This window comes from Rhinoraja longicauda, chromosome 6 (genome assembly GCF_053455715.1).
Source record: "Rhinoraja longicauda isolate Sanriku21f chromosome 6, sRhiLon1.1, whole genome shotgun sequence".
Classification (NCBI taxonomy): domain Eukaryota; kingdom Metazoa; phylum Chordata; class Chondrichthyes; order Rajiformes; family Arhynchobatidae; genus Rhinoraja; species Rhinoraja longicauda.
Window position 1 is genome coordinate 43,846,824 of NC_135958.1, and position 25,819 is coordinate 43,872,642.

General features: G+C 46.5%; 3 protein-coding genes across 13 annotated transcripts in view; 2 read left to right on the forward strand and 1 right to left on the reverse strand.

Annotated features, from left to right (window-relative positions):
- The window catches only part of cbfa2t3 (CBFA2/RUNX1 partner transcriptional co-repressor 3), a 116,429-nt gene extending 100,605 nt beyond the window's left edge, over positions 1 to 15,824 (forward strand). For 9 of the 11 annotated variants that reach the window (XM_078400906.1, XM_078400904.1, XM_078400903.1 and 6 more), the window contains 2 exons: positions 1,338 to 1,493; positions 10,627 to 15,824. In XM_078400906.1, coding sequence (XP_078257032.1) covers positions 1,338 to 1,493; positions 10,627 to 10,926 — 456 coding nt within the window. In that variant the 3' untranslated portion in view covers positions 10,927 to 15,824. The remainder of the gene's footprint in view (positions 1 to 1,337; positions 1,494 to 10,626) is intronic. The other 2 variants (XM_078400909.1, XM_078400910.1) reach the window with 1 other exon arrangement.
- A 1,559-nt stretch (positions 15,825 to 17,383) lies between these two features.
- Positions 17,384 to 24,452, reverse strand: trappc2l (trafficking protein particle complex subunit 2L). The gene is made up of 5 exons (XM_078400912.1): positions 24,186 to 24,452; positions 23,450 to 23,622; positions 23,022 to 23,109; positions 22,597 to 22,676; positions 17,384 to 18,903 (listed from the first exon to the last, which is right to left on the reverse strand). The coding sequence occupies exons 1-5, from the start codon at positions 24,354 to 24,356 to the stop codon at positions 18,858 to 18,860; spliced, it is 558 nt and encodes a 185-aa protein (XP_078257038.1). The 5' UTR covers positions 24,357 to 24,452; the 3' UTR covers positions 17,384 to 18,857.
- Positions 24,334 to 25,819, forward strand: part of galns (galactosamine (N-acetyl)-6-sulfatase) — a 30,369-nt gene continuing 28,883 nt past the window's right edge. The window contains exon 1 of the mRNA XM_078400911.1: positions 24,334 to 24,468. Coding sequence (XP_078257037.1) covers positions 24,355 to 24,468 — 114 coding nt within the window. The 5' untranslated portion in view covers positions 24,334 to 24,354. The remainder of the gene's footprint in view (positions 24,469 to 25,819) is intronic.

Consider the following 25,819-nt stretch of genomic DNA (forward strand, 5'->3'; position numbering starts at 1 on the left):
GTAGGGCTGAGAACTGCAAACCAGTGAGCCTAACACCAGTGGTGGGTAATTTATTGGAAGGGAATGAATGACAACATCTACATGCATTGTGAAAATCGAGGACTGATTAGGAATAGTCAGCATAGCTTTGTATGTGGGAAATCGAGCCTCACAAATTTGACTTTTTTTAAGAGGAGACCAAGGAGATTGATGAGAGCAGTTGGTTAGACGTTGTCTACATAATCATTAGCGAGACCTGACCAGGTATAGTATGGTAGGCTGGTCTGGAAGGTTAGATCACATGGGATCCAGAGAGAGCTAGCCAACTGGAAACAAAACTGGCTTGAAGGTATGAAATAGAGGGTTGATTTTCAGACTGGACGCCTGTAATAAATAGTGTGTCACATGGGTCCACTGTTGTTTGTTATTTACACAAACGATTTGGATGTGAATATAGGTGGCATGGTTAGTATGTTTGTGGATGACAATAAAATGGGCGGTATAAAGGACAGTGAAGAAGGTTATCTACAATAGCATGGGATCTTGATCAACTGCGGCAGTGGTCCGAGGAATGACAAATGGAATTTAATTCAGATAAATATGAGGTGTTTCATTTTGTTGAAACAAACCAGGGCAGGTATTGCACAGTAAATGGTAGGGCCCTGGGAGTGTCGTAGAACATAGACACATAGAAATGTAGGTAGATAGTTCCATGAAGCTGGCGACACAGATAGACGGTGGTGAAGAAGGCATTTGGCATGCTTGCCTTCATCAGTTAGGATACTGAGTACAGGAGTTGTAACATCATGTTACATGACGATGGGAAGGGCAGATTTGGAGTACTGTTTACAGTTCTGTCCTGTTAAAGGAAGGATGTTATCATCTGGGAAAGCTGCAAAAAATTCACATGAATGTTATTAGGACTGAAGAGCTTGTGTTATCAGGAGAGGTTGGATGAGCTATTAACCCAGATGTGTGAGATAAGGGTGACCTTCGAGGTATATAAAACCATTAGAAGGTGGGGGGGGGTTAGATAAGAGGATGAGCAGTCTTTATCCCAGGAAAAAAATGGAGACAGGGTGGGTGTTCTTGGATACCAGGAGGATACTGATCTAGTTTACTTAGTAACCAAATCATTGCAATTAAAGTACTCAAAATGAATCTGGATAAGCATTTCAAAAGAACAACATTTCAGAACTACAGTCAGAGGGCTAGGCAATGGGAACATCTGGATTGCTCTTGTGTTGAACTGTTATGGAGTTGATGGGCCAAATAGCCCCATTCAGTGCTGTGAGCATTCAGTGATTTTTATGACTTTTAGCCACTTTATTTGCTCTCTGTGTTTCCTTTCTCTCAAGGCCTTCCCCATCCACACAGCCTCCTGGAGCAGGGAGGGAAAGGCAGACGAGCCTGCAGACATATCCACCATTACCAGGGCCACTCCGTGTCCATTGGAAAGGAGCCGCACTCACTGTGGGCTCAGGCAGATGGCGTTGGCTGCTCCTCCCTCGGAGGTGAGACTCTTTGCTCCTTCAAACTCATCCCATGGCCAATTCAGAGCTAACCAAATACCTGCAGTGTCCCGACAAATAACCCCAGACTGGTGCCATGCTGGTCAATTGGCTGCAGTACTGGCTGACAGAGTGAGCATGTGATTCTGGGTCAGTCCATGCTGTGCTTGGCAGTGACATGGGGTTAGTTTCACAGTGTGCATGAGTCAATAACTCTGAGTCAGTCCAATGGTGTAGCAAAACTCAGATAATCTGATTGCTGGAAATCCTAATGGTCTGACCTCTAGCTCACTCATGTCCAGAATATGAGCTGTGGCACCAGGACACAACTGGGGTGTGCATCTAGAGCTGTGGTCCAGAGCATTGGTGAAGCATGCATCTAGAGCCAAGGACCAGAGCACGTGGAGCATGCATCTGGAGCTGTGGTCTAGTGTAGGTGCAGCATGCATCTGGAGCTGTGGTCTAGAGCACGTGGAGCATGCATCTAGAGCTGTGGTCTAGTGTAGGTGCAGCATGCATCTGGAGCTGTGGTCTAGAGCACGTGGAGCATGCATCTGGAGCTTTGGTCTAGTGTAGGTGCAGCATGTATCTAGAACATGGTGCTGAGGCAGTTGTGGCCGGTGGTCTGCAATGGTCTGATGTGTACCTGGGCAGTGCTTGGGGTCCTCAACATTAAGATCAGGAACCGGTGAGGATTTGCAGTGAAAGCCTGGCTCCAGAGTGCTTGTATATTTCCCATTCCCTTTCCTGGTTGATTGAAACATTTAATATATCACTTTAATGTAGAAAAAGTGAAATAAAGGAATGTATTAACATGAATAGTCCAGAAATTCTGTAAGACCGACACTACTAAGCCCTGAGTGCCTGCATTATTGGTGCCTTCTTGTTTATGTAATTCTTGGGCAGTAGGTCGATCAGGCAGTAGTAAGTGACTAGCACTGGTGACTTCAAGAAAATATAAACATGGTTAACATGTAAACAATAAAGGGCAAAGAGGAAAATACGTTTCGGAAGTGTATTCAAGAGAATTCAGGTTCGATCCTGACTACGGGTGCTGCACTGTAAGGAGTTTGTACGTTCTCCCCGTGACCTGCGTGGGTTTTCTCCGAGATCTTCGGTTTCCTCCCACACTCCAAAGACGTACAGGTATGTAGGTTAATTGGCTGGGTAAATGTAAAAATTGTCCCCAAATTGTGTAGGATAGTGTTAATGTACGGGGATCGCTGGGCGGCACGGACTTGGAGGGCCGAAAAGGCCTGTTTCCGGCTGTATATATATGATATGATATGATAACTGACTTGACTAAATGGCAGATGAAATTTAATGCTGGGAAATCCAAGGTGTTAAATTTTGTGAGTCAGATTGAGAAGAGGCAAAGTATATGAGTGTCTATCTTCTGAGCTAAGTGATTGACAACTTTCTGTTCTGTGATTCTTGTATGTGATTGACTTACTCTCCCGTGATCATAGTGTTTATGATTGAGACTAAGAAACACTCACTGACAATCTTGTATGGTACATAATTTCCCATAGCTAAAAATGGTAAGTCTGATATGCCAGCCAAGTCATGGAGATGCCAGGACAATTACAACTCTATTAAACAAATAACAAAATAGTGAGGATGGTTGTCAAAGAATATAGCAGGAATTTGTTTGTGTTCATTGGCATATGCACCAGATATGCTGTGGAACAATGAAATTCGCAAAAATCACAAAATGAAATAAAACGCTGAATACCTCGGCTCAGTCTGCCTAGACCTACATGATCACCCGGTTGCTAAAAACGAACTCCCCCTCCCATTCCCATACTGACCTGGGCTTCCTCCACTGTCAGTTTGAGGCCCAGCGCAAATCGTTGAAACAGCACCTCATATTTTGCTTGGGCGGCTTACAACCCAGCGGTATATTGACTGATCTAACTTCAAGTAACCCTTGCTTTCCTCCTTCATCCATCCCTCCCCTACCCTCGTTCTCCAACCAATCTGAATGTCCTCCTGATTAAATTTTATCTTTTTATGCCTCGTTGTCAACTTCCCTAGCTAACAATGATCTATTGTACATTTTCCTTGATCTTCGTCACCTTTGATCTCTCGTTTTCAGACCTTACCCTTCCATTTCTGTGTCTCCCTCTTCCCTAACTCTCAGTCGGAAGAAGGGTCTCGACCCCAAATGTCACCCATTCCTTCTATCCAGAGATGCTGCCTGTCCTGCTGAGGTACATATATAACATATAACATATAACAACTACAGCATGGAAACAGGCCTGTCCGGCCCTACCAGTCCACGCCGACCATTCTCCCTGACCTAGTCTCATCTACCTGCACTCAGACCATAACCCTCCAATCCCCTCCTATCCATATACCTATCCAATTTACTCTTAAATAATAAAATCGAGCCAGCCTCCACCACTTCCACCGGAAGCCCATTCCATACAGCCACAACCCTCTGAGTAAAGAAGTTCCCCCTCATGTTACCCCTAAACCTTTGTCCCTCAATTCTGAAGCTATGTCCCCTTGTTGGAATCTTCCCCACTCTCAAAGGGAAAAGCCTACCCACGTCAACTCTGTCCGTCCCTCTCAAAATTTTAAAAACCTCTATCAAGTCCCCCCTCAACCTTCTACGCTCCAAAGAATAAAGACCCAACCTGTTCAACCTCTCTCTGTAGCCAAAGTGCTGAAACCCAGGCAACATTCTAGTAAATCTCCTCTGTACCCTCTCCATTTTGTCGACATCCTTCCTATAATTTGGCGACCAGAACTGCACACCATACTCCAGATTTGGCCTCACCAATGCCCTGTACAATTTCAACATTACATCCCAACTTCTATACTCGATGCTCTGATTTATAAAGGTACTCCAGCATTTTGTGCCTATCTTTGGTGTAAGGCAGCATCTGCTGTTCCCTCCTGCACAATGAATTTCTTCTTTCTGCAGCTTTAAAGGCATATTAAATGCAACAACAATAACAACAGTAAATATAACATTCATGTGTAAGAAGGAACTGCAGATGCTGGTTTAAACCGAAGATAGACGCAAAAAGCTGGAGTAATTCAGCGGGACAGGCAGCATCTCTGGAGAAAAGGGACCCGACCCTTCTTCAGACTGGTTAGGGATAAGGGAAACGAGAGATGTAGACGGTGATGTGGAGAGATAAAGAGCAATAAATGAAAGATATGCAAAAAAGTATCGATGATAAAGGAAACAGGCCATTGTTAGCTGTTTGTAGGGTGAAAACAATAAGATGGTGCGACTTGGGTGGGGGAGGGATAGAGAGAGAAGGAATACCTGAAGTGAGAGAAATCAATATTCATACCACTGGGCTGTAAGCTGCCCAAGCGAAATATGAGATGCTGTTCCTCCAATTTGCGTTTAGCCTCACTCTGACAATGGAGGAGACTGAGGACAGAAAGATCTGTGTAAGAATGGGAATGAGAATTAGTGTCCGGCAACCGAGAGATCAGGTAGCTTCAGGCGGGCTGAGTGAAGGTGTTCTGCAAAATGATCGCCCAGTCTACGTTTGGTCTCGCCGATGTATCTTGAACAACGGATACAGTAGATGAGATTGAAGGAGGTACAAGTGAACCTCTGCCTAACCTGAAAGGACTGTCGGGGTCCCTAGACAGTCGAGGGAAGAGGTATAGGTGTTGCATCTTCTGTGGTTGCAGGGGAAGGTTCCAGGAGGGGGTGGTTTGGGTTGGAAGGGATGAATTAACCAGGGTGTTATGGAGGGAACAGTCTCTGCAGAAGGCCGAAAAGGGTGGAGATGGGAAAATGTGGGTAGTGGTGGGATCCCGTTAGAGGTGGCGGAAATTTCAGAGGATTATGTGTTGTATGCGACGGCTGATGGGGTGGAAGGTGAGGACTAGGGGGACTTTGTGGCGACAAGGGGGAGGGAGAGCAAGTGCGGAGCTGTGGGGTACCGAGGAGACATGAGTGAGGGCCTCATTTATGATGGGAGAGGGGAACCCCCATTCCCTAAAGAATGAGGACATCTCGGATGTTCTAGTATGTAACATCTCATCTGGGGCGCAGATGCGGCATAGACGGGAGAATTGGGAGTAAGGGATAGAGTCTTTGCAGGAAGCAGGGTGGGAAGAAGTGTAGTCAAGATAGTTGTGGGAGTTAGTGGGTATGTAATAGACGTCAGTCAGTAGTCTATTTCCTGTGATGGAGACTGAGATCAAGAAAGGGGAGGGAGGTGTCGCAGATGGTCCAAGTAAATTTGAGTGCAGGATGGAAATTGGTGGTGAAGTTGATGAAGTCCATGAGTTCTGCATGGGTGCAGGAGGTAGCACTGATGCAGTCATCAATGTAACGGGCATAGAGTTCGGGGATAGGGCCAGTGTACGCCTGGAACAGGGATTGTTCAATGTACTCTACAAAGAGGCAGGCATAGCTGGGGCCCATGTGGGTGCCCATAGCAACGCCTTGGATTTGGAGGAAGTGGGAGGAGTCAAAGGAGAAGTTGTTGAAGGTAAGGACTAGCTTCGCTAGGCGGAGGAGAGTGTTAGTAGAGGGAAATTGGATGGTTCTGCGGTCGAGGAATAAACGGAGGGCTTTAAGGCCTTCCTGGTGGGGGGTGGAGGTGTAAGTGATGTCCCTAGTAAAGATGAGGGAGTGGGGGCTCGGAAAGCAGAAGTCATTAAAGAGACAAAGGGCATGTGAGTTATCTTGGACATAGGTCGGGAGATTGGACCGGGTAGGATAGGATGGAGTCGAGGTACGTGGAAATCATTTCCGTGGACAGGAGCAGGCAGAAACAATGGGTCTGCCAGGGCAGTTGTGTTTATGGATTTTGGGGAGAAGGCAGGGACTGGGAATCGATAAAGTTGGAGGCTGTGGCAAGCAGACAGCCAAATGTGACAAAATCAGAAATGGTCTGTGAGATTAAGGTCTGGTGCTCGTCTGTGGGGTCATGGTCCAAGGATAACTAGAATATGGTGTCTGAGAGTTGTCGCCTGGCCTCAGAGGTCAGCGCACCAGGCTACCACAGCACCTCCCTTGTCGGCGGGTTTGATTTTAATGTCGAGGTAGCTGCAGAGTGAGCGGAGGGCTGTACATTCAGAGAGGGTGCAGTTAGAATGGGTAAGGGGGGTGGAAAAGTTGAGACGGTTGATGTCACGCCGGCAGTTGGAAATAGAGGTCTAGAGAGGGTAGCAGGCCATTCTGGGGAGTCGAAGAGGAGGGGGACCAGTGGAGAAGGGGTCATCACTGGGTGGTGAGGACTCCTTCCCATAGAAAAAGGCACGGAAGCCACGGAAGGAAAGCTCTACGCCGTGGCGGACTTGGAACTCATTGAGGTGGGGGCGGAGGGGAACGAAGAATGGACTCTGCTGTTCCGTATCAGAAAGGGGGAGGATGGTGAAGACACGACAAGGGTCGGGGTTGGTGTCAGAGGAGGGCCGGGGAGTAGACGGAGGTTGAAGCAAGATCTGATGGGTGTTCAGAGAGGGGACGCCATGAGGACTATTGTATGGGTGGGGTGTGGTCGAGGTAACCTAGTTAAAAGAGGGGGAAGGGGAAGACCATCACTCACTGTGGTGGTGGGGGGGGGGGGGGTTGTAGGCGCCAGCAGAGTTAGATCACGTAGTGTTGGAGTCTGCATCGTGGAGGCTGTGGGCTTGGTGCTGAGCCTGGGACTCAGGTGAGGCAATGACTCCAGCCTGCTTGTGGGCGGTGGAGAGGCGATGGTTTGGATATACAATAAATTATTGGTTATTCTGAGTAAACTAGACCATTGTAGTGCAAAAATCAAAGTATGTAGAACAACCATAGTCATGGAAAGCTGGGTGCTGAGGTAAAGTTATGGTTCGGGTTGCGCAGGGTGGTTTAAGAACGATGGTTAATGGGAAGCTGTTCTTGAACCTGGAGGTCACGGTTTACAGGATCCTGTACCGCTTTCCTGATGGAAGCAGCGAGGTGTGAGTGTAGCTAAGGTGGTGTGGGTCTGTGATGATATTATTTGCCTTCTTGACTCACCTCTGTAGATTCATTCGATGGTTTGGAGATCAGCACCCATTATGGAATGGGCATTGTCCACCACTTTATTCAACCTCCAGGATATAGATCAGTTGGAAATATGGGCAGAGAAATGGCAGATGGAATTTAATATGGATTAGTGTGAGAGGGTGCACATACATGGGGATCTTGGGGTGTATCATATACTGAAAGTGGCAATATAAATGGTACAGGTGGCCATGGAACACTTGCCTTCATTAGCTGGGGTTTTCAGAATGAGTTGGGAAGCTATATTGAAATTATATAAAAAGTTTTGTGGGGCAAGTTTTTAACAGTGTTTGGAACAGGGGTAGGTGGTGACAGCAGGTAGAATAGCAACATTTAAGAGGCAATTAGAGGGGCACATGAACAGGTGGGGAATGAGGGATGTGGACCAGGTCCCGGCAGATGGGATTAGTTGAAATTGGACCAAAGGGTCTATTCCTGTACTGTACTGTCCTACATTCTAACTGGTGATATCGCCACCCTGTTGACCTTGGCCCTACACATATAACAATATGGACCGTTCCCTCCGTAACTCCCTGGTCCACTCGTCCCTTCCTACCCAAACCACCCCATCCTCGGGCACTTTCCCCAGCAACCGCACTTTCCCCTGCTCACCTCCCCCCTCAACTCCATCCAAGGACCCAAACAGTCTTTCCAGGTGAGACAAAGGTTCACCTGCACCTCCTCCAACCTCATCTATTGCATCCGCTGCTCTAGATGTCAACTTATTTACATCGGCAAAACCAAGCGCAGGCTCGGCGATCACTTCGCTCAACACCTGCGCTTGGTCCGCATTGACCAAACTGATCTCCCGGTGGCCGAGCACTTCAACTCCCCCTCCCACTCCCAGTCTGACCTTTCTGTCATGGGCCTCCTCTAGTGCCATAGTGAGGCCCACCGGAAATTGGATGAACAGCACCTCATATTTCGCCTGGGCAGCTTGCAGCCCAGCGGTATGAACATCGACTTCTCCAACTTTAGATAGTTCCTCTGTCCCTCTCTTCCCCTCCTCCTTCCCATATCTCCCTCTATCTTCCTGTCTCCACCTATATCCTTCCTTTGTCCCGCCCCCCTGACATCAGTCTGAAGAAGGGTCTCAACCCGAAACGTCACCCATTCCTTCTATCCCGAGATGCTGCCTGACCTGCTGAGTTACTCCAGCATTTTGTGAATAAATACCTTCGATTTGGCCCTACATATTATGGTTCCTTCCCCTACATATTATAGGTTCCAGGTGGAGAGCTCTTGGGAAACATTGGCTGTATGGACTTGAGATGTTTCCACCTCCGCCCAGACCCCAACTGCATAATCAACCAGTCCTGTTGTTTACACGTCTCCAATTTCAAAGAACATTTTCAAAGAGCTGCTGTATGCAAAGTGGATAGTGATATTGTTGGAATTACCATCCCTGCTCTGCCTTCCCTCCTCCATTTTAAATCTATTCAAGGCAACTACTTGTACTTGAGGGATATCCAGATGTTAGGGACAGTGTTTTTTGGGAGAGTGGACAGAGAGTAAATGTCTAGCGTCCTGTCTTTAGAAAAACACCTTGTGTTGTTTCTTTTTGAATAGCCTTGTGTACTGCTTTGAGATAATGTCTTTGAATAGCACGCACTTTGAGAATAACAGTGCATTCAAAAACAAATTCAGTATTAGGTGGCTGGGAAAATGCTCTGTGATTTTCTTTTCCACTATTCAATGCAATATGTATTGTGTCGGAAACAGTTTAGCCCACTGAGAATGGATCAGTTGTTGTGCATTGAGGCTTGTTATTGTCCTCACCATATCATGTATGTTTATCCAGAAGTGACTGATTTTATTTGTATTCGGACTCATCACTGGTTTACACATTCCTTCACTTTTTTTTGGCATTCTTCGAATTGAAACAAAATTGGTGGACTGAAAGGTGCAACTGACATTATCCAAGCCATAACAGTGGCCAGGCAAGGCAATTGTCTGGCCTTAGACAGGTTGGAAAGTACTGCATGGCACTAGTAAGGGAGAGTCAGATTGTTCTACTTAGTGTTCTGACCATTACTGATCAGAGAAGGACTTGAAGAGAAAAGTGACTGTATGTATTGGTAGAGAGGAAATTGCTGCTGATTCAGTGGAGGTGTTTAAATTATGAAGGGAGAATGAAAAGGAAGGTGAGAAATTAGATTTCAGTGTTTGTTGGTGAAGTAAAAAAAGGTCTGGTCACTTTAATTAACCGGTTCCTTGTTTGGTAACTGGGTCCCCTTGTTTGTGACTCTCCCACTTGTGAAGACTGGCTATAGTTTGCAGTGTTTAGACCACTAACACCATTACTTTTATCAGTGCTCCCCACCCACAAAAGACAGGTATTTAAATCCCTGTTGGAAAGTCATTAATAGAATAAAAAATCTTTATTAAGGACCCTGCTCCCCAAATCTGTGTTAACAAGGAAAGTCACATTTTGTTAGAGACGTGCACCATGCATGTTGACGATATGATAACAGGCAGTATGTCTGACAGGGAATGCTACCTCCGGTAGGAAGTGCCTGCTGCAAGTTCCCTGTGGGTGGGAAGAACTGCTCCGTTTATACACAAAAGCCATACAAAAGCCATCCAACTAAACTGGAGTGTTTAGCGATATTAAGGGTTTTAGATATTTGCAGCTGAAAGAACATTTTTTATTGATCACGTCCAGAATTGGTGATGAGTGGAATCATTGAATAATACATTGCATTAGAGGTAGGAAAGAGGGTAACGTTGGGAAGAGGGTGTAACAGTGTTCTGATTCTGCTGTTTATAATCAGCAACAATGGCAGCTGAGGCCCACTGGTGAGGTTGTTCAGTGTAATTTCAGTAGTTCATTGTGAGCGGCTGGGGGTAGGAATAGAGACTGAGCACTGGTACTCATCCTAACTCAGACTGTGACGGCTGTAATGGTCCAAGTGTGAACGATCAAGTCCAGACAAGGTACATAAATATGCAGCGCAGTATGAGGAACTTCCTCTTTAACGTGCTCTGTCTGCCTGACTGATGGGATGATCCACAGGGCAGCCCTGCCCTGGGAGTGTACTCAACATCCATTAATCCTCCAATACTGATAGCTGCAATCATGGTCTGGCATCTGTCATTGGCTCACTGACAGTTGGAATGTGTCTCTTTCAGAGCTGCTGGAATTGTGGTCGGAAAGCCAGTGAGACGTGCAGTGGCTGCAACACAGCCCGTTACTGTGGCTCCTTCTGCCAGCACAAGGATTGGGAAAAGCATCACCACGTTTGTGGCTTGAACAGCCAAGGCCCACAGTCTATGAGTACAGCCAGCAGCTCGCCCTCTGATTCTGGGAGTCACCTCCAGTTGGATGTCGTCCCCAGCAGTGGGACAGAATGCCCTGGAGACACCGGATCTGTAGCCTCTCGCTGTGCCTCACCAGCCACTCCCAACCCAGTCGAAACTGCCTCCCACTAATCAACAATGCAACTTCTCAACTACCTGAAGACTTCATTGAACTGACCTCTCTTCACTTGTTAATCCTGGGAGCTTCAACCTCACTTAACCTAGATGAGACAAAGAAATCTAACTGCTTTTTAAAAAAAAATTAAAATTCTGGTTATTTACCAAATGTTCTCTCTTCTGTAGTCTCACCGGTTCTGAACATTATCTAGCGATTTCTCTCTGGACCACAGCCTGTGATGAACTGATTGGACAGAGACTCAATGTTCAGCAATATTCATCATTAAGGTTAGAATGAGGGAAAATTCTACCTTGTAAAAGACATATGCTGCTTTAAAAATTCCAAAAATACTCACCTGGACATGACCCAACCCCTGGCCACAGCACTCTACTCTCCGTTGCCATAATATTTCTTCCCCAACAATCTTTCTTGCCCTTGGATTTATCCCTGTCCTTTCTTTCCCTATGATTTTTCTTCCTCTTGGCCTCACCCCAAAAGACCTTTCTTGCCCTTGGGAACTCATCCCCTTTACCCTTAGATCCCCGCACCGCCCCTCCCCAAACCTTTCTGCCTTTGGATTCCCCACTCCTCCAATCCTTTGCCCTTGGAACACCCACATCACTCTTTCCCTCAGGCCTGTCCATGCCCTTGGATCCCCCACTCTCATGCTGCCCGGCCCTTACTGTGCATTCCAGAAGTTCATTAGCATGCTCCAAATACAGTTATACAACAAGTATGTGATAACAAACCCGTTCAAGACATGCTCGCAGATGCAATTGTTCAGTCACACATGAAGGAGCACTCTCCCTACTACCTTGCTAGCCAGCCAAGAAGACACCAGATGCACCTCGGCTCCACCAGAAACCTAAACCACGCACTGCCAAAGTCACTCTTGGAGGAGGAGCAGCAGCAGCAGCCCGCAGCTCTCTGAACAAGTGTGGAGTCCTCAGCCGTGGTGCTTCACACCGAAGGCGCCAGCTCTCCAGGCTCCTGCCTCCCTCTGCATTTACACATTTACCAGTTGGATTTGCTATTGTCAATAATCCTCAAGGCATAAAATTAGTTGGGTAAAAGAAGTACATGTGAAGAGCCCTCTCTCAGTGACCTCACTGCACTGACTGCAATGAGGAAAGTATCAATAATGACAATCGATAACTTTAATTTATTTTTAAGCATGAATGAAGTTTTGACTTGCTGCAGTCCTTTGATTCTCTACCTCCCTTCTCTCTCCCTTGTTTTTGGTGGGGATTTATCCTGAGATCATTATGTATAATATTCTCGCTCTTGTGATCTTTCATTGTGATCCTTTGTAATGTTCAGGTCTTGAATCATGACAGTTTTATTTTTTCATGCATGGACTGAATTCTTAAACAAAAAAAACATGAAAGCTTCCTGCCCATTTCTCCTGATACTTTCATCCTGTCCTACACCCAATGGTGCATCACCACACGTTCCCACCTCGCCCACTCCATTGTCCTCTCCTATCACCTCCCGTCGCCTCTCGTGATTAATGGAGGCAGTCAGCAGCTGTACCTTCACCACCCCTTGGTTCCAGCAAGCTGGCTAATAAAGTTATCACCGGAAGGAAAAGCTGATAAACTTTCCAGCGACTTCACTTATTTCCCAGTGTGACCTTCTCTAGCGTCACGTCCAATGATGACTGTCACACGTGCACTGATGAAGCAGTGATTAGCTGTTCATCCCACAGAAGAATGCAGTATTGCTCGATCTCAGACAATGCACAGGCCACGAGCTGCCCTGTGGCCTCAGTGTTAGTGGATGCTGGGGCTGACAGACCATCCCTCAGCACTGAGGACGACATCGATTTCCATTATTTGTTACTGAAGAGAGGCAGGAAGGTGACAACCGGATGGTTACTTTATTTATCGTGTGATTAAGGATAATGTTTATTTTTTTAAATATCTTAAGATATAATATATAAATATTTCTGATTTCTGCAATATGATCCATTTTCTGTTTCCGGCTTTTTTGTGTTTCTTCTCCGTGCCTCCTACATCCTAAAGCTTACCAATACTGTGCAAAGCCATGGATCTCCATCTTCAGGTTCAATTACTCAGACATGGGCCCTCATCAAGGTTCCTGGAGATGCTGTGCTGGAAATTGTGCCCACTCGGACTGCGAGCTGGGAGCTCTGCTTACTGCTCCGGCCTGGCCTTGCTCAAGTCCTGGGCTGGCCAACGAGGAATGAGTGGTGCCCACACTGTAAGCTTCCGTCTCCCATGCACCTGGCCTGGATACTGAATAAATTTTCAGTAACACTGATTCGTGATTGCCCCAACCAGCATTTTTTTGCTCAGGGAAGTGAATGTTATGAGTTGTGATTTGGGATGTGCTGCCTCGAAGGGCAACAAAAACAGATTCAGTAGAGGCACAATGGGTAGAATGGCTCCCTGTATTAATTTATATTATAGCTCATGTTTACACCCCATTCTCTCTCACCTGCATAGTTTAATTCTTGAACTTCCTATCCAAAAATTACCTTATAAACCACAAAAATGACAACTGCAAAGCAAATTACGTAATGTTTGGGACAAAGACCTATCATTTATTTATTTGCCTCTGTACTCCACAATTTCAGATTTATAATAGAAAAAAAATCACATAGTTAAAATGCACATTGTCAGATTTTAATAAAGGCCATTTTTATACATTTGGGTTTCACCATGTAGAAATTATTGCAGTTTTTATACATAGTTCTCCCATTTCAGGGCACCATAATATTTGGGACACAGCAATGTCATGTAAATGAAAGTAGTCATGCTTAGTATTTTGTTGCACATCCTTTGCATGTAATGACTGCTTGAAGTCTGGGATTCATGGACATCACCAGTTGCTGGGTGTCTTCTCTGGTAATGCTCTGCCAGGCCTGTATTGCAGCCGTCTTTAGCTTATGCTTGTTTTGGGGGTTAGTCCCCTTCAGTTTTCTCTTCAGTATATAAAAGACATGCTCAATTGGGTTCAGATCGGGTGATTGACTTGGCCACTCAAGAATTGACCATTCAAGAATTGACCATTTTTTTAGCTTTGAAAAACTACTTTGTTGCTTTAGCAGTATGTTTGGGATCATTGTCTTGCTATAGAATGAACGGCTGGCCAATGAGTTTTGAGGCATTTGTTTGAACTTGAGTAGATAAAGATGTGTCTATACACTTCAGAATTCATTATGCTACTAACATTAGCAGTTGTATCAACAATGAAGATAAGTGAGCCAGTACCTTCAGCAGCCATAACACCCCCGCCACCGTGTTTCACAGATGAGGTGGTATGCTTTGGATCTTGGGCAGTTCCTTCTCTCCTCCATACTTTGCTCTTGCCATCACTCTGATATCAGTCAATCTTTGTCTCATCTGTCCACAAGACCTTTTTCCAGAACTGTGGTTGCTCTTTTAAGTACTCCTTGGCAAACTGTAACCTGGCCATTCTATTTTTGCGCAAAGCAGTGGTTTGCATCTTGCAGTGTAGCCTCTGTATTTCTGTTCATGAAGTCTTCTGTGGACAGTGGTCATTGACAAATCCACACCTGACTCCTGAAGAGTGTTTCTGATCTGTTGGACAGGTGTTCGAAGATTTGTCTTTATTAAAGAGATAATTCTTCTGTCATCAGCTGTGGAGGTCTTCCTTGGCCTGCCAGCCCTATGCAATTAGTAAGCTCACCAGTGCTCTTTCTTCTTAATGATGTTCCAAACAGTCGATTTTGGTAAGCCTAAGGTTTGGCTGATGTCTCCAACAGTTTTATTCTTGTTTCTCAGTCTCATAATAGCTTCATTGGCACCTTTGGTCCTTATGTTGATAAATAGCAATGAAAGGTTCCAAAGGTGATGGAAAGACTAGGTGCTGAGAGCTCTCTTATACCTGCATTAAGGAGGCAATTAAACACACCTGAGCAATTACAAACACATGTGAAGCCATGTGTCCCAAACATTATGGTGCCCTGAAATGGGGGGACTATGTATAAACACAGCTGTAATTTCTACATGGTGAAACCAAAATGTTATAAAAATGGAATTTATTAAAATCTGACAATGTGCACTTTAACCACATGTGATTTTTTTCTATTACAAATCTCAAATTGTGTACAGAGGCAAATAAATAAATGATGAGTCTTTGTCCCAAACATTATGGAGGGCACTGTAATTTGCTCATACTGAATTAGATTACTTCCAGCAAAGAGAGAGCCCACAGAACAAATGTTAAATCCACTTGTTGGTCACCAAAGACAGCACCTTATAAAATGTTCTGTTTCCTTCTGCGGTCTCATTACTTCACCAGTCCTCTAATATTCTGGGGAATTGCCCTCCGGGAGGCACCGTGTTTCACTCCCGTGAGCTGCAGCTGTAAGTGACAGAGCGCAGACCAAATCTGCTTGTGTTCACTGAAAGCTTGCTTATCGGTCCAGTGTCTCCTGAGAGAGTATGACACTCAACAGCTGAGGGTTCGAGCACCAAAACAGGAATAACAACCTGGCACAAGGATCCAGTCTATTCCAGTCTGGCATCATCTTGTTGTCCTGCGCAGTCAAGCCTAACTGGGTCTGACACCTCTCTTCAGCTGCTGCTGTTTGGAACGGTGAGGAAATGATTGGTGGTGATGACTGTATTGATGGACTGACTTCAGGAGTGAGCATGCCACTGGTGTTTGTGTTTATCATATCATTTGGGAAAGGTGTTGGCAGTAGACTGGATAAATCTAATGTATTGAATTCACTGTGCAATCATTCAAAGTACAGGAACCCCTGCCACTCCTGGAGTTCTATAGCCATTTCTAGTGACATATTGGCATGCTGATCCCCCTGACCTGGGCTTTCTGTGTACTGTTATATTCAGCTGTGACTGTAACATGGAATCAGGTATGTCTGTACTTATTCTGTGCCTGTGTAATAAAAGATTTTAATATCACATTTAAGTTGTAATAGCCGCAGCACTGTTGTGCACGTGGGTTGCCTATGCACAAACTACTTGCAAACATCCAACTGTTGAAGTGGCCAGATCAATGTTAAAAAACCACGACATTTGCGACCGTTATTTCTCTACTGTGCTGAAATTCACTTTGTTGGCAAAATAACTTTCAACTGCTTAACTTAGACATAGATGTGAAAGAGTTTCCAACTTAGTCAGAAAGAGTACAGCACAGAAACAGGTTATTTGTCCCACCGTCAACCATTTTCTCTAAATCTACATTAAATCGCAGTTTATTCTCTCCACTTGTGATGTGCTTCAAGGATCAGTGCTGAGCCCATTGCTGTTTGTCATCCATATCAACGATTTGGTTAAGAATGTACAAGGTAGTATTAGTAGGTTTGCATATAACTAAAATAGGCAGTATCAGAGAGTGAAAAGATTATCAAGAGTCACCAACAGGATCTTGTTCAGCTGGGCAAGGCAAGTAGGGCGGTACGGTGGCGCAACAGTAGAGTTGCTGCTTTACAGCGAATGCAGCGCCGGAGACTCAGGTTCGATCCTGACTACGGGTGCTGTACTGTAAGGAGTTTGTACGTTCTCCCCGTGACCTGCGTGGGTTTTCTCCGAGATCTTCAGTTTCCTCCCACACTCCAAAGACGTACAGGTATGTAGGTTAATTGACTGGGTAAATGTAAAAATTGTCCCTAGTGTGTGTAGGATAGTGTTAATGTGCGGGGATCGCTGGGCGGCGCGGACTTGGTGGGCTGAAAAGGCCTGTTTCCGCGCTGTATCTGAAATATGAAATATGAAAAATATAATATGAATGGTTAATGGAGTTTAATTCAGAAAAGCGAGGTTGCATTTTGAGAAGTCAAACCAGGGCAGGAATAGCAGGCCCTTGAGGAATATTGTAATGAAGAGGGATCTAGGAGTACATACATAGTTCCTAAAAGTGATGTCAAGGGAAGATGTGGTGAAGAAAGCTTTTTGCATGCTGGCCTTCAGTCGGGCAATTGAGTATTGGTTGGGACATTGTTACAGCTGTATAAAATGTTGGCGAAACAGCACTTGGAATACTATTCAGTTTTGGTCATCCTGCGACAGGAAAGATGCTACTAAACTGGAGAGGGTGCAGACAAGATTTACGAGGATATTATCAGGACTCAAGGGCTTGAGCTATGGGGAGAGAATGGATGAGCTATGGGGGAGCACAGGAGGCCTGGGGGCGACGACGACCTTAGAGGTGTATTAAAATCATGAGGGGAATAGATTGGGTTAACCACAGTAAGGAATCAAGAACCAGAGGGCATAGGTTTAAAGTTAGAGGGGAAATGATTTCACACTGATGATGGTGGGTATATGGAACAACCTGCTAGAGGAAGAAGTCGAGACAAGTACAATAACAACATTTAAAATACTTTTGGACAGGAACTCCGAGAGGAAAGATTTAGAGGAATACTAGACCAAGTGGGGCCCAAACCTCCTGCATTGGTGCAGCACCCTCCCCTCTCCCCCCTCCCTCCCTCAGAGATAGATTTAAACTTTAAAATGTGAATAACAAAAAATATAACACCGATTTCAATGAAACTTCTCCCATTAGCACCAAAGGGACAACGGTGAGTAAGATGGGCCTAAAATTGTCACGTTATCGTGTACCATTTTGGCTGTAGTTCAGGAACGAACAAACAAACAAACGGGAGTTTTAGTATATAGATAGAAGATAGATGGGACATCTTGGTTAGCATAGATGAGTTGGTCCAGTGTCTCCTGAGAGAGTATGGCACTCAACAGTTGAGGGTTCGAGCACCCTCAGGGCCTGTTTCGATGGTGTGTGACTAAGATGGAACCCAGGTCTCTGGTGCAACAAAGCAACAGCTCCACTAGCTGAGCCACTGTGCTGCCCTGGCAATAATGACAGATGTTTAGTCTGTAGAACCTTTCAGTAAGGTAGATGATCCAGAAAAGTTTTTTGTACAGCAAGATCCCAAGAACAAGGCTGAAGAATGAATGTCGACCACCACATAGAATGCAGCATCCTGAGCAATGCAGCACTAGGCATCCTCTATACGCCCTGTACCCTGACAGTGCAGTTCTCCCTCACTTCTGGAATATCAGATTTTTCTACTCAAAGCTTTCTGATGGATCTTGCTCAGACTTCTGACTCAAGGATAGGTGCTGCCCACTGTCTTAATGGAAGTTGCTCCAGATCTTTGCAATTAAAGCCTGTCTGCACAGCCATTGCAAGCTGAAAGCAGACAGTACGAGATGTTCTACACAAGACACTAATCACCCAGTTTTGCCCGGAGTACAAAAAGACAGGAGAATGTCGAGGCTGAAATTATATTTACAATTCTACATTAAAGGTCAAAACATACATATTCAATTTTCCAGTCTGAATGCAGTGTCTAACACTCAGCCAACTACAAAGAAACCTCAAAATCCAAACATGTCATACTTCCAATTCTGGAGAACTTCAATTTATGAATTCTGGAAGAAAACTGGATCCAGAGATGACGCTGGCCCCCAAGATGAATGCCACAGAACAGGGAAACTCATTCAACAAATACTTTCTTGCAATGATGGATCTGAACCCTCATTACACATATACATCTCTAACTACAAGGTCTCAGCTGTGCACAATAGTCTTGCTTTTGAGGCCAAGTTTTATCAATGGTGATGTGACAGGTTCACCTGCTGAGAATGGACAGACTGCAGAAGAACTACATCACTATGAGGGAACTTGCCATCTATCATAAAAACATTGGAATAAACAAGGTGTTGAGAAATAAGAAAAATAGGTTCAGATAATTAAGTGTCTGACTGAATTGACCCCAGAGATCTTACTCATGTGTAATCCTTTGTGATGTTCAAGGGAATTAGGCAGACTTGATTGATAATCTTCGAGCTGAAGAGACCTTCCCTCGAAAAAATACAGGTGGTAACTCATTTAAATCAGTCCTGTAAGTTTAACAGAGAGACCGGCAAACAGCACAGGCAGAAGAGAGCAGGAACTCCAAGCGACAGCCTCAGCATACCTGGATCATCATTCCCGAAACCATGTTGTCAAAGACCCTGAAAGACAGCACAAGAGCAGCAGTTAACTGGGAGCTCCCAAAAATACAGCGCACTAGAATCAAGAGCCACTGTCCAACAAAGCAGAGACTCTGTAAAGCCCCTGTCACACCTGGAGGTACAGAGCAAGCACGGTACCCCAGCCTGGAGCAGGATTAAACGGCATTGGCCCAACCCCCACACACAACCAATGTAAAATGTAGCTTTGGCTAGTTTGATCTAGGCTTGTTTAACTTTTCTATTGCTACATTATGTTAACTGAAAGAGCCACATTTTGGTTTTTGCCACTTGCCTACTACTTTAATGATACAACAGCCGTTAGCATTAGCAGTGCACGATAGAAAGGGAACTAGCTGACACCAAGGCAGTTTCCTCTCCTCTCCCACATGTAGAAATGAGTCCTGCCTCAGTCCCAGAGAATGCATTCCCTCCCCCTGGTATGGCCTGGAGGCGGCCATTCTGCCTCAGATCCCAGATACGCCCATGTTTGGAGGGTTCAGAGGCTGTGCCAAGAAAGCCAATCTCAATGGAGGTGGTGGCTCCACAGTGGTCAAATATGGAGACAAGTCAGAGACCAGACTCAATCCAGACAACAGATATATTAAAATTCAATTAAATATTTGGTCATTTAAAGAACTGTCCCCATTAAGAGGCACGAGGTACTTGGATGAGCCGGGCATCGATGTGGAGTCTGGCTGATGAAAGTTGACGGAGCCTGGGTCTTCGGAGCCCACAGCTGGGGCCTGGGATGGCATCACGAGGCGTCTGGAGAGGCCCCGGCGGTGGAGGGGCTCCGGCGGAGGTGGTGGAGAGGCCCCGGCGGTGGAGGGGCTCCAGCGGCGGTGGTGGAGAGGCCCCAGCGGTGGAGAGGCCTCTGCGGCAGTAGTGGAGAGGCTCCAGCAGCGGTAGTGGAGAGGACCCGGCGGCGGTGGTGTAGAGGCCCCGGTGGTGGAGAGGCCTCTGCGGCAGTAGTGGAGAGGCTCCAGCAGCGGTAGTGGAGAGGACTCGGCACCAGCGGTGGTGGAGAAGCCCCGGCGGCGATAGTGGAGAGGCCGGTGTGACGTATCGATGAGGGCGCCGACCGAGGACAGACTGCGTAAGAGTGAGGATGCCACTGCCAGGGGAAGGACCTGGCGTTGGGGGACCGCCGCGAGGGAGGGGGGAAGAACAATGAACCATGGACGGCCCAGTGTGGGGGAGGAGGAGGAGAACAAAGGGGGACCTGGCGCAGGGGTACTTTGTAAGTGCCCTTTATGTGGCAACTATTTGCATACCTTGGGTATGCAAGCAAAGAATTTCACTGCGACTTGTCACATGTGAGAATAAAGCATTCATTGATGGTCGGCATTGGCGCGGAGGGCCAATGTTGTAAACTAAACTAGTTTCGATAATGAAGTCAGAAAGCCTTCGACAAGGTCCCACATAGGAGATTAGTGGGCAAAATTAGGGCACATGGTATTGGGGGTAGGGTACTGACATGGATAGAAAATTGGTTAACAGACAGAAAGCAAAGAGTGGGGATAAATGGGTCCCTTTCGGAATGGCAGGCAGTGACCAGTGGGGTACCGCAAGGTTCGGTGCTGGGACCCCAGCTATTTACGATATACATTAATGACTTAGACGAAGGGATTAAAAGTACCATTAGCAAATTTGCAGATGATACTAAGTTGGGGGGTAGTGTGAATTGTGAGGAAGATGCAATAAGGCTGCAGGGTGACCTGGACAGGTTGTGTGAGTGGGCGGATACATGGCAGATGCAGTTTAATGTAGATAAGTGTGAGGTTATTCACTTTGGAAGTAAGAATAGAAAGGCAGATTATTATCTGAATGGTGTCAAGTTAGGAGGAGGGGGGGTTCAACGAGATCTGGGTGTCCTAGTGCATCAGTCAATGAAAGGAAGCATGCAGGTTCAGCAGGCAGTGAAGAAAGCCAATGGAATGTTGGCCTTCGTAACAAGAGGAGTTGAGTATAGGAGCAAAGAGGTCCTTCTACAGTTGTACCGGGCCCTGGTGAGACCGCACCTGGAGTACTGTGTGCAGTTTTGGTCTCCAAATTTGAGGAAGGATATTCTTGCTATGGAGGGCGTGCAGCGTAGGTTCACTAGATTAATTCCCGGAATGGCGGGACTGTCGTATGTTGAAAGGCTGGAGCGATTGGGCTTGTATACACTGGAATTTAGAAGGATGAGGGGGGATCTTATTGAAACATATAAGATAATTAGGGGATTGGACACATTAGAGGCAGATAACATGTTCCCAATGTTGGGGGAGTCCAGAACAAGGGGCCACAGTTTGAGAATAAGGGGTAGGCCATTTAGAACGGAGATGAGGAAGAACTTTTTCAGTCAGAGGGTGGTGAAGGTGTGGAATTCTCTGCCTCAGAAGGCAGTGGAGGCCAGTTCGTTGGATGCTTTCAAGAGAGAGCTGGATAGAGCTCTTAAGGATAGCGGAGTGAGGGGGTATGGGGAGAAGGCAGGAACGGGGTACTGATTGATAGTGATCAGCCATGATCGCATTGAATGGCGGTGCTGGCTCGAAGGGCTGAATGGCCTACTCCTGCACCTATTGTCTATTGTTTGTATTCCCAGACCGTCACTAAATGAAAAGTATTGTAACTGCAAGTGGCCAACTGTAATTTAAACTGAGAAATATGTGCTGCATCTGTGGAGGTTAAAAGAGTCAGCATTTCACAGTCATCATAAAAATCTGTTTACTAATGCCCTTCAGGCTCGCAAACTTGCCTTCCACACAGTTTTCTCAGATTCAACAGCCATGGTTCGTAGGTTAAATCTTCTTAAGAGCAAAACAAGCCTTGTGTTAAATCACTGTTAGAAGACAGCTAATAGTATAGTGGACTGACAAGATTCAGATACAAAGTGTGTCCCAGTCCAATTGAACTTGTGAAGTCTTCTCAATTTGGGCAAGTGAAGCAAAAGCCTAATGTGGCTCTGTTCACAAATCATACCTCCTAATCACATCACCACATTCCCGCTCTTCTTGAGATCCCATCAACTCAGCTAATTTAATTCACTCTGTGTTGGATTTTTAAAAGGTAGAGAACACTGTTTACAGTACAGGCAATGGGACAACACAACTTCCTGGCCACAGTGCTGAAGCGTTGCGTTGCGTTGCGTTGCGCCTCACAGCTGCCTATGCCTCTGGCTCAGCTGTTCTAGTCCAGTTACAAAACCACAATGTGGAAAATTGCCCACATGTCCTGTCTGCGAAAACTGAACAATCTCTACTGACTCACCCAGACCGCGATCAATCATCAACCGTCTCTCCAGCTGCACTCATTTATCAATAACCTGCTCACAGGACAAACTGGCTCCAGATCTCATCACTACTAAACAGACAAAATAATTTAGCTCCCAACATAAGATGAGAGGGGTGTCCTTGACATCATGGCAGTATTTGGCAGCAGTGCTGCGTCCAGATGTCCCAGTAAAACTGATGCCCATGGGCTTAAAGGAAAAATCCTTCACTAGATAATGTCCTATCCAGAACAAGGAAGAATGGCTGTGTTATAAAACCCCAAATTAATTGAGATTTCTGGAAATGTTAACCCAACACGAACCTGTCAACCTCAGTCCTAACAGCTACAACCAGCATTCACGGCCTCTGGGCTGGCTTCCACCATCAAACAAAGACAGAGGGACTGTAAATACAAGAAAGCACATTGGACATCTCTTACTTGGACTCAATCACCTCTCCTGGGTTGTAGAATGGGTTGCACATGACATCAGTGTAGGAATTGTGCAGTTTCCTGAACATCTGTAGGGAAAAAACAAAGGAAAATGAAAGCCCCTGTGCTCCAGCTGTTTTATACTCAGGGACACAGTGCAAAACAGCCCCCATCTCCACACTGACCAACAACACACTTGCTTCAGTCTGGCATTGAACCCACTTGTTATTGCCCTCGCACTCTCGCCAACTCCAACGCCTCTCATCTACTAGAATTATAGAAAATAGTGGAGTCACTTTGAACTCAACTTCAAGTGACAAAGAGATTGTTTCTGCTCCCAGGGCAACAGGCCAAATACTCCTTGCCAGTAACACCCACATATTCCCCCATCCCATCTCCCCCCCCCCCCCCCCCCCATCCCATGAACAACTTACACTACGGATTTCATTGTCCCTCAGCGCGATGTTGGAAGAATCCACTACAATCACAAATTTTACTTTCGTGTTGGTGACGTAACCATATCTGGAACCAGGGGTTAAGGATGAAATTCTGACAGTAGAATTAGAATCCTCATTGACCAATTCCCAGAACCCTGTGAACATTGCAGCACAGCAACATTTCCTTCTGAAGCCCAACCCTCCCCACACCACGAGCAGACGTGTGCCCGTACAATTGTATGGTTATCTATACAAATCCATCCATTCACAGTCCGAAAACACTTGGATTGCCATGATCAGTCTCTTAAGGTCAGGCCATTCCATGGTCATACCTTTACCCCCCCAACCCCTTCCCAGACACCATCATGCTCTCCCACCCTACCCCATGCCTTCCCTCCACCAATATTATCTATGACAAAGGATACACTTTGTAATCCTCTGTGGGGTACAGCAGCCCTAAGTACAGCTCTCTCTGATCCACCAGCGCCTTCCCCACTGCCGAAATCTTCTCCTCCACCACGTCCAGTGAAGTGTGCACCGTGTAGTGAAACTTCAGCTCATTCTCAGTCGGGATTGTCTTGATGTACAATGGATAATTCTACACAGCAGGATGAAGGGTTGTCAGTGGCAGTCTCACAGACTGTAGTCTCTCTTAATCATAAACGCAGACACAGACACCAGGGCACACACACAGATAGACAGACAGAGAGAGAGAGAGACACACACACAGACACAGTGACACAGACACCAGGGCACACACACAGATAGACAGACAGAGAGAGAGAGACACACAGACACAGAGCACACACACAGATAGACAGAGAGAGAGACACACACAGACACCAGGGCACACACACAGATAGACAGGCAGAGAGAGAGAGACACACAGACACAGTGACACAGACACCAGGGCACACACACAGATAGACAGACAGAGAGAGAGAGAGACACACAGCACCAGGGCACACACACAGATAGACAAAGAGACACACAGACACAGACAGCGCCACAGAGACAGTTGACACGGACAGAGACACACAGACACAGCAGGGGCACACACACACAGAGTGACACGGACAGAGAGACAGACACGCAGTCTCAAATACAAAAACGGCCCAGGCCAGCCCTGCTTCTACTCCTCACCCCGCGGCCCTGACTCACCTCCTTGGCAATGACGGCCACGCACACCGCCATCTTCCGCGTCTCACGTGACAGCAGGGTCACGTGTGTGAGGTTAACATGGTCACGTGTGTGGATGAGCCGGGTCACGTGTGCGGGGATGAGCTGGGTCACGTGTGTGGGGATGAGAGCTTGGTCACGTGTGTGGGTCATGTGTCGGTCACGTGGGGCGGCGATGATGGCGGCGGTGTGGATGCTGTTCGCGCTGCTGGCGGCGGCGGACGGCGGGACTACGCCCAACCTCGTCCTCCTCCTCATGGACGACGTGAGTGCCGCTCCCGGCCCCGTGCGTCCACGTCACTGCGTGCTCCCGCTCTCGGCCCCGCGCGCGTCTACGTCACTGCCCGCTCCCGGCCCCGCGCGTCCACGTTACTGCGCGTTCCCGTCACAGCCCCTTCGGCCCATCTCGTCCATGCTGACCATCATGCCCCATCTACACTTGTCCCACCTGCGTGCGTTTGGCCCACATCCTGCCAAACCTGTCCGACCCATGTACCTGTCTAAAGGCACTGGCTGCAGATGCTGGTTTACACAAGTCAAGGCAGTGGAGTAGCTCACCGGGACAGGCAGCATCTCTGGAGAAAAGGCATGGGTGACGTTTCAGCTCAAGACAGTCTGAAGAAGGGTCTCGACCCAAAACGTCCTTTCCTTCTCTCCAGAGATGCGACCAGTCCTCTGAGTAACTCCAGTATTTTCTATCGACCTGTTCAAGTGTCATTTAAATGTTGTTAGCGTGCCTGCCTCGACTACCTCCTTTGGCAGCTCATATTAAGAAGACCAGCCAGGGATCTACAGGGCGGCTGCAATGGTGGGAAGGTGGCTGGAGGGGATATTGAGGGACAGGATCTATTTTATTTATTTATTCACAAAATGCTGGAGTAACTCAGCAGGTCAAGCAGCATCTCGGGAGAGAAGGAATGGGTGACGTTTCGGGTCGAGACCCTTCTTCAGGGTGTGTGTGTGTGTGTGCCCTGGTGTCTGTGTGAAGAAGGGTCTCGACCCGAAACGTCACCCATTCCTTCTCTCCCGAGATGCTGCTTGACCTGCTGAGTTACTCCAGCATTTTGTGAATAAATCGATTTGTACCAGCATCTGCAGTTATTTTCTTATACTATTTTATTTATTGTCGTGTACAGTGAAAAGGTACAGTAGATACAGTGAAAAGCTTTTGTTGGTTGCTAACCAGTCAGCAGAAACAGCTGGGAAGGAACTACCAGCATTGGGACAGGCACGGAGCGATTAGGGAGACACAGCACAGTTTTGTGCGGGGAAATCATGTCTCACAAATCTGATGGAGTTTCCTGAGGAGGTCCTCAGAGGATTTATGAGGGCAGAGCAGTAGACGCTGCTTTTATGGGCTTTGACAAGGTAGGCTGTTTTGCTGGTTTAAATTGAAGGTAGACACAAAATGCTGGAGTAATTCAGTGGGTCAGGCAGCATCTCAGGAGAGAAGGAGTGGGTGACGTTTCAGGTTGAGACCCTTCTTTGGATCTAGGGGTGCAGGTGCTTGGTTTACTGATAGCAATGGATCAGGTGGACATGGAGGTGAAGAAGATGTTTAGCATTCTGCATCCATGGATAAGTTGTGCTGAAGGACCCATTTTTGTGCTGTTCAG

Bases quoted from the DNA above. Each gene is read 5' to 3' on its own strand.
- trappc2l (XM_078400912.1), bottom strand. From the start codon at position 24,356: ATGACCCACACACGTGACCAAGCTCTCATCCCCACACACGTGACCCAG. The intron at 23,110-23,449 runs GTATCCTTTGTC...CCCTGGTTCCAG, and splicing joins CCCACAGAGGATTACAAAGT to ATATGGTTACGTCACCAACA. The intron at 22,677-23,021 runs GTAAGTTGTTCA...TTTTCCCTACAG, and splicing joins GGGACAATGAAATCCGTAGT to ATGTTCAGGAAACTGCACAA.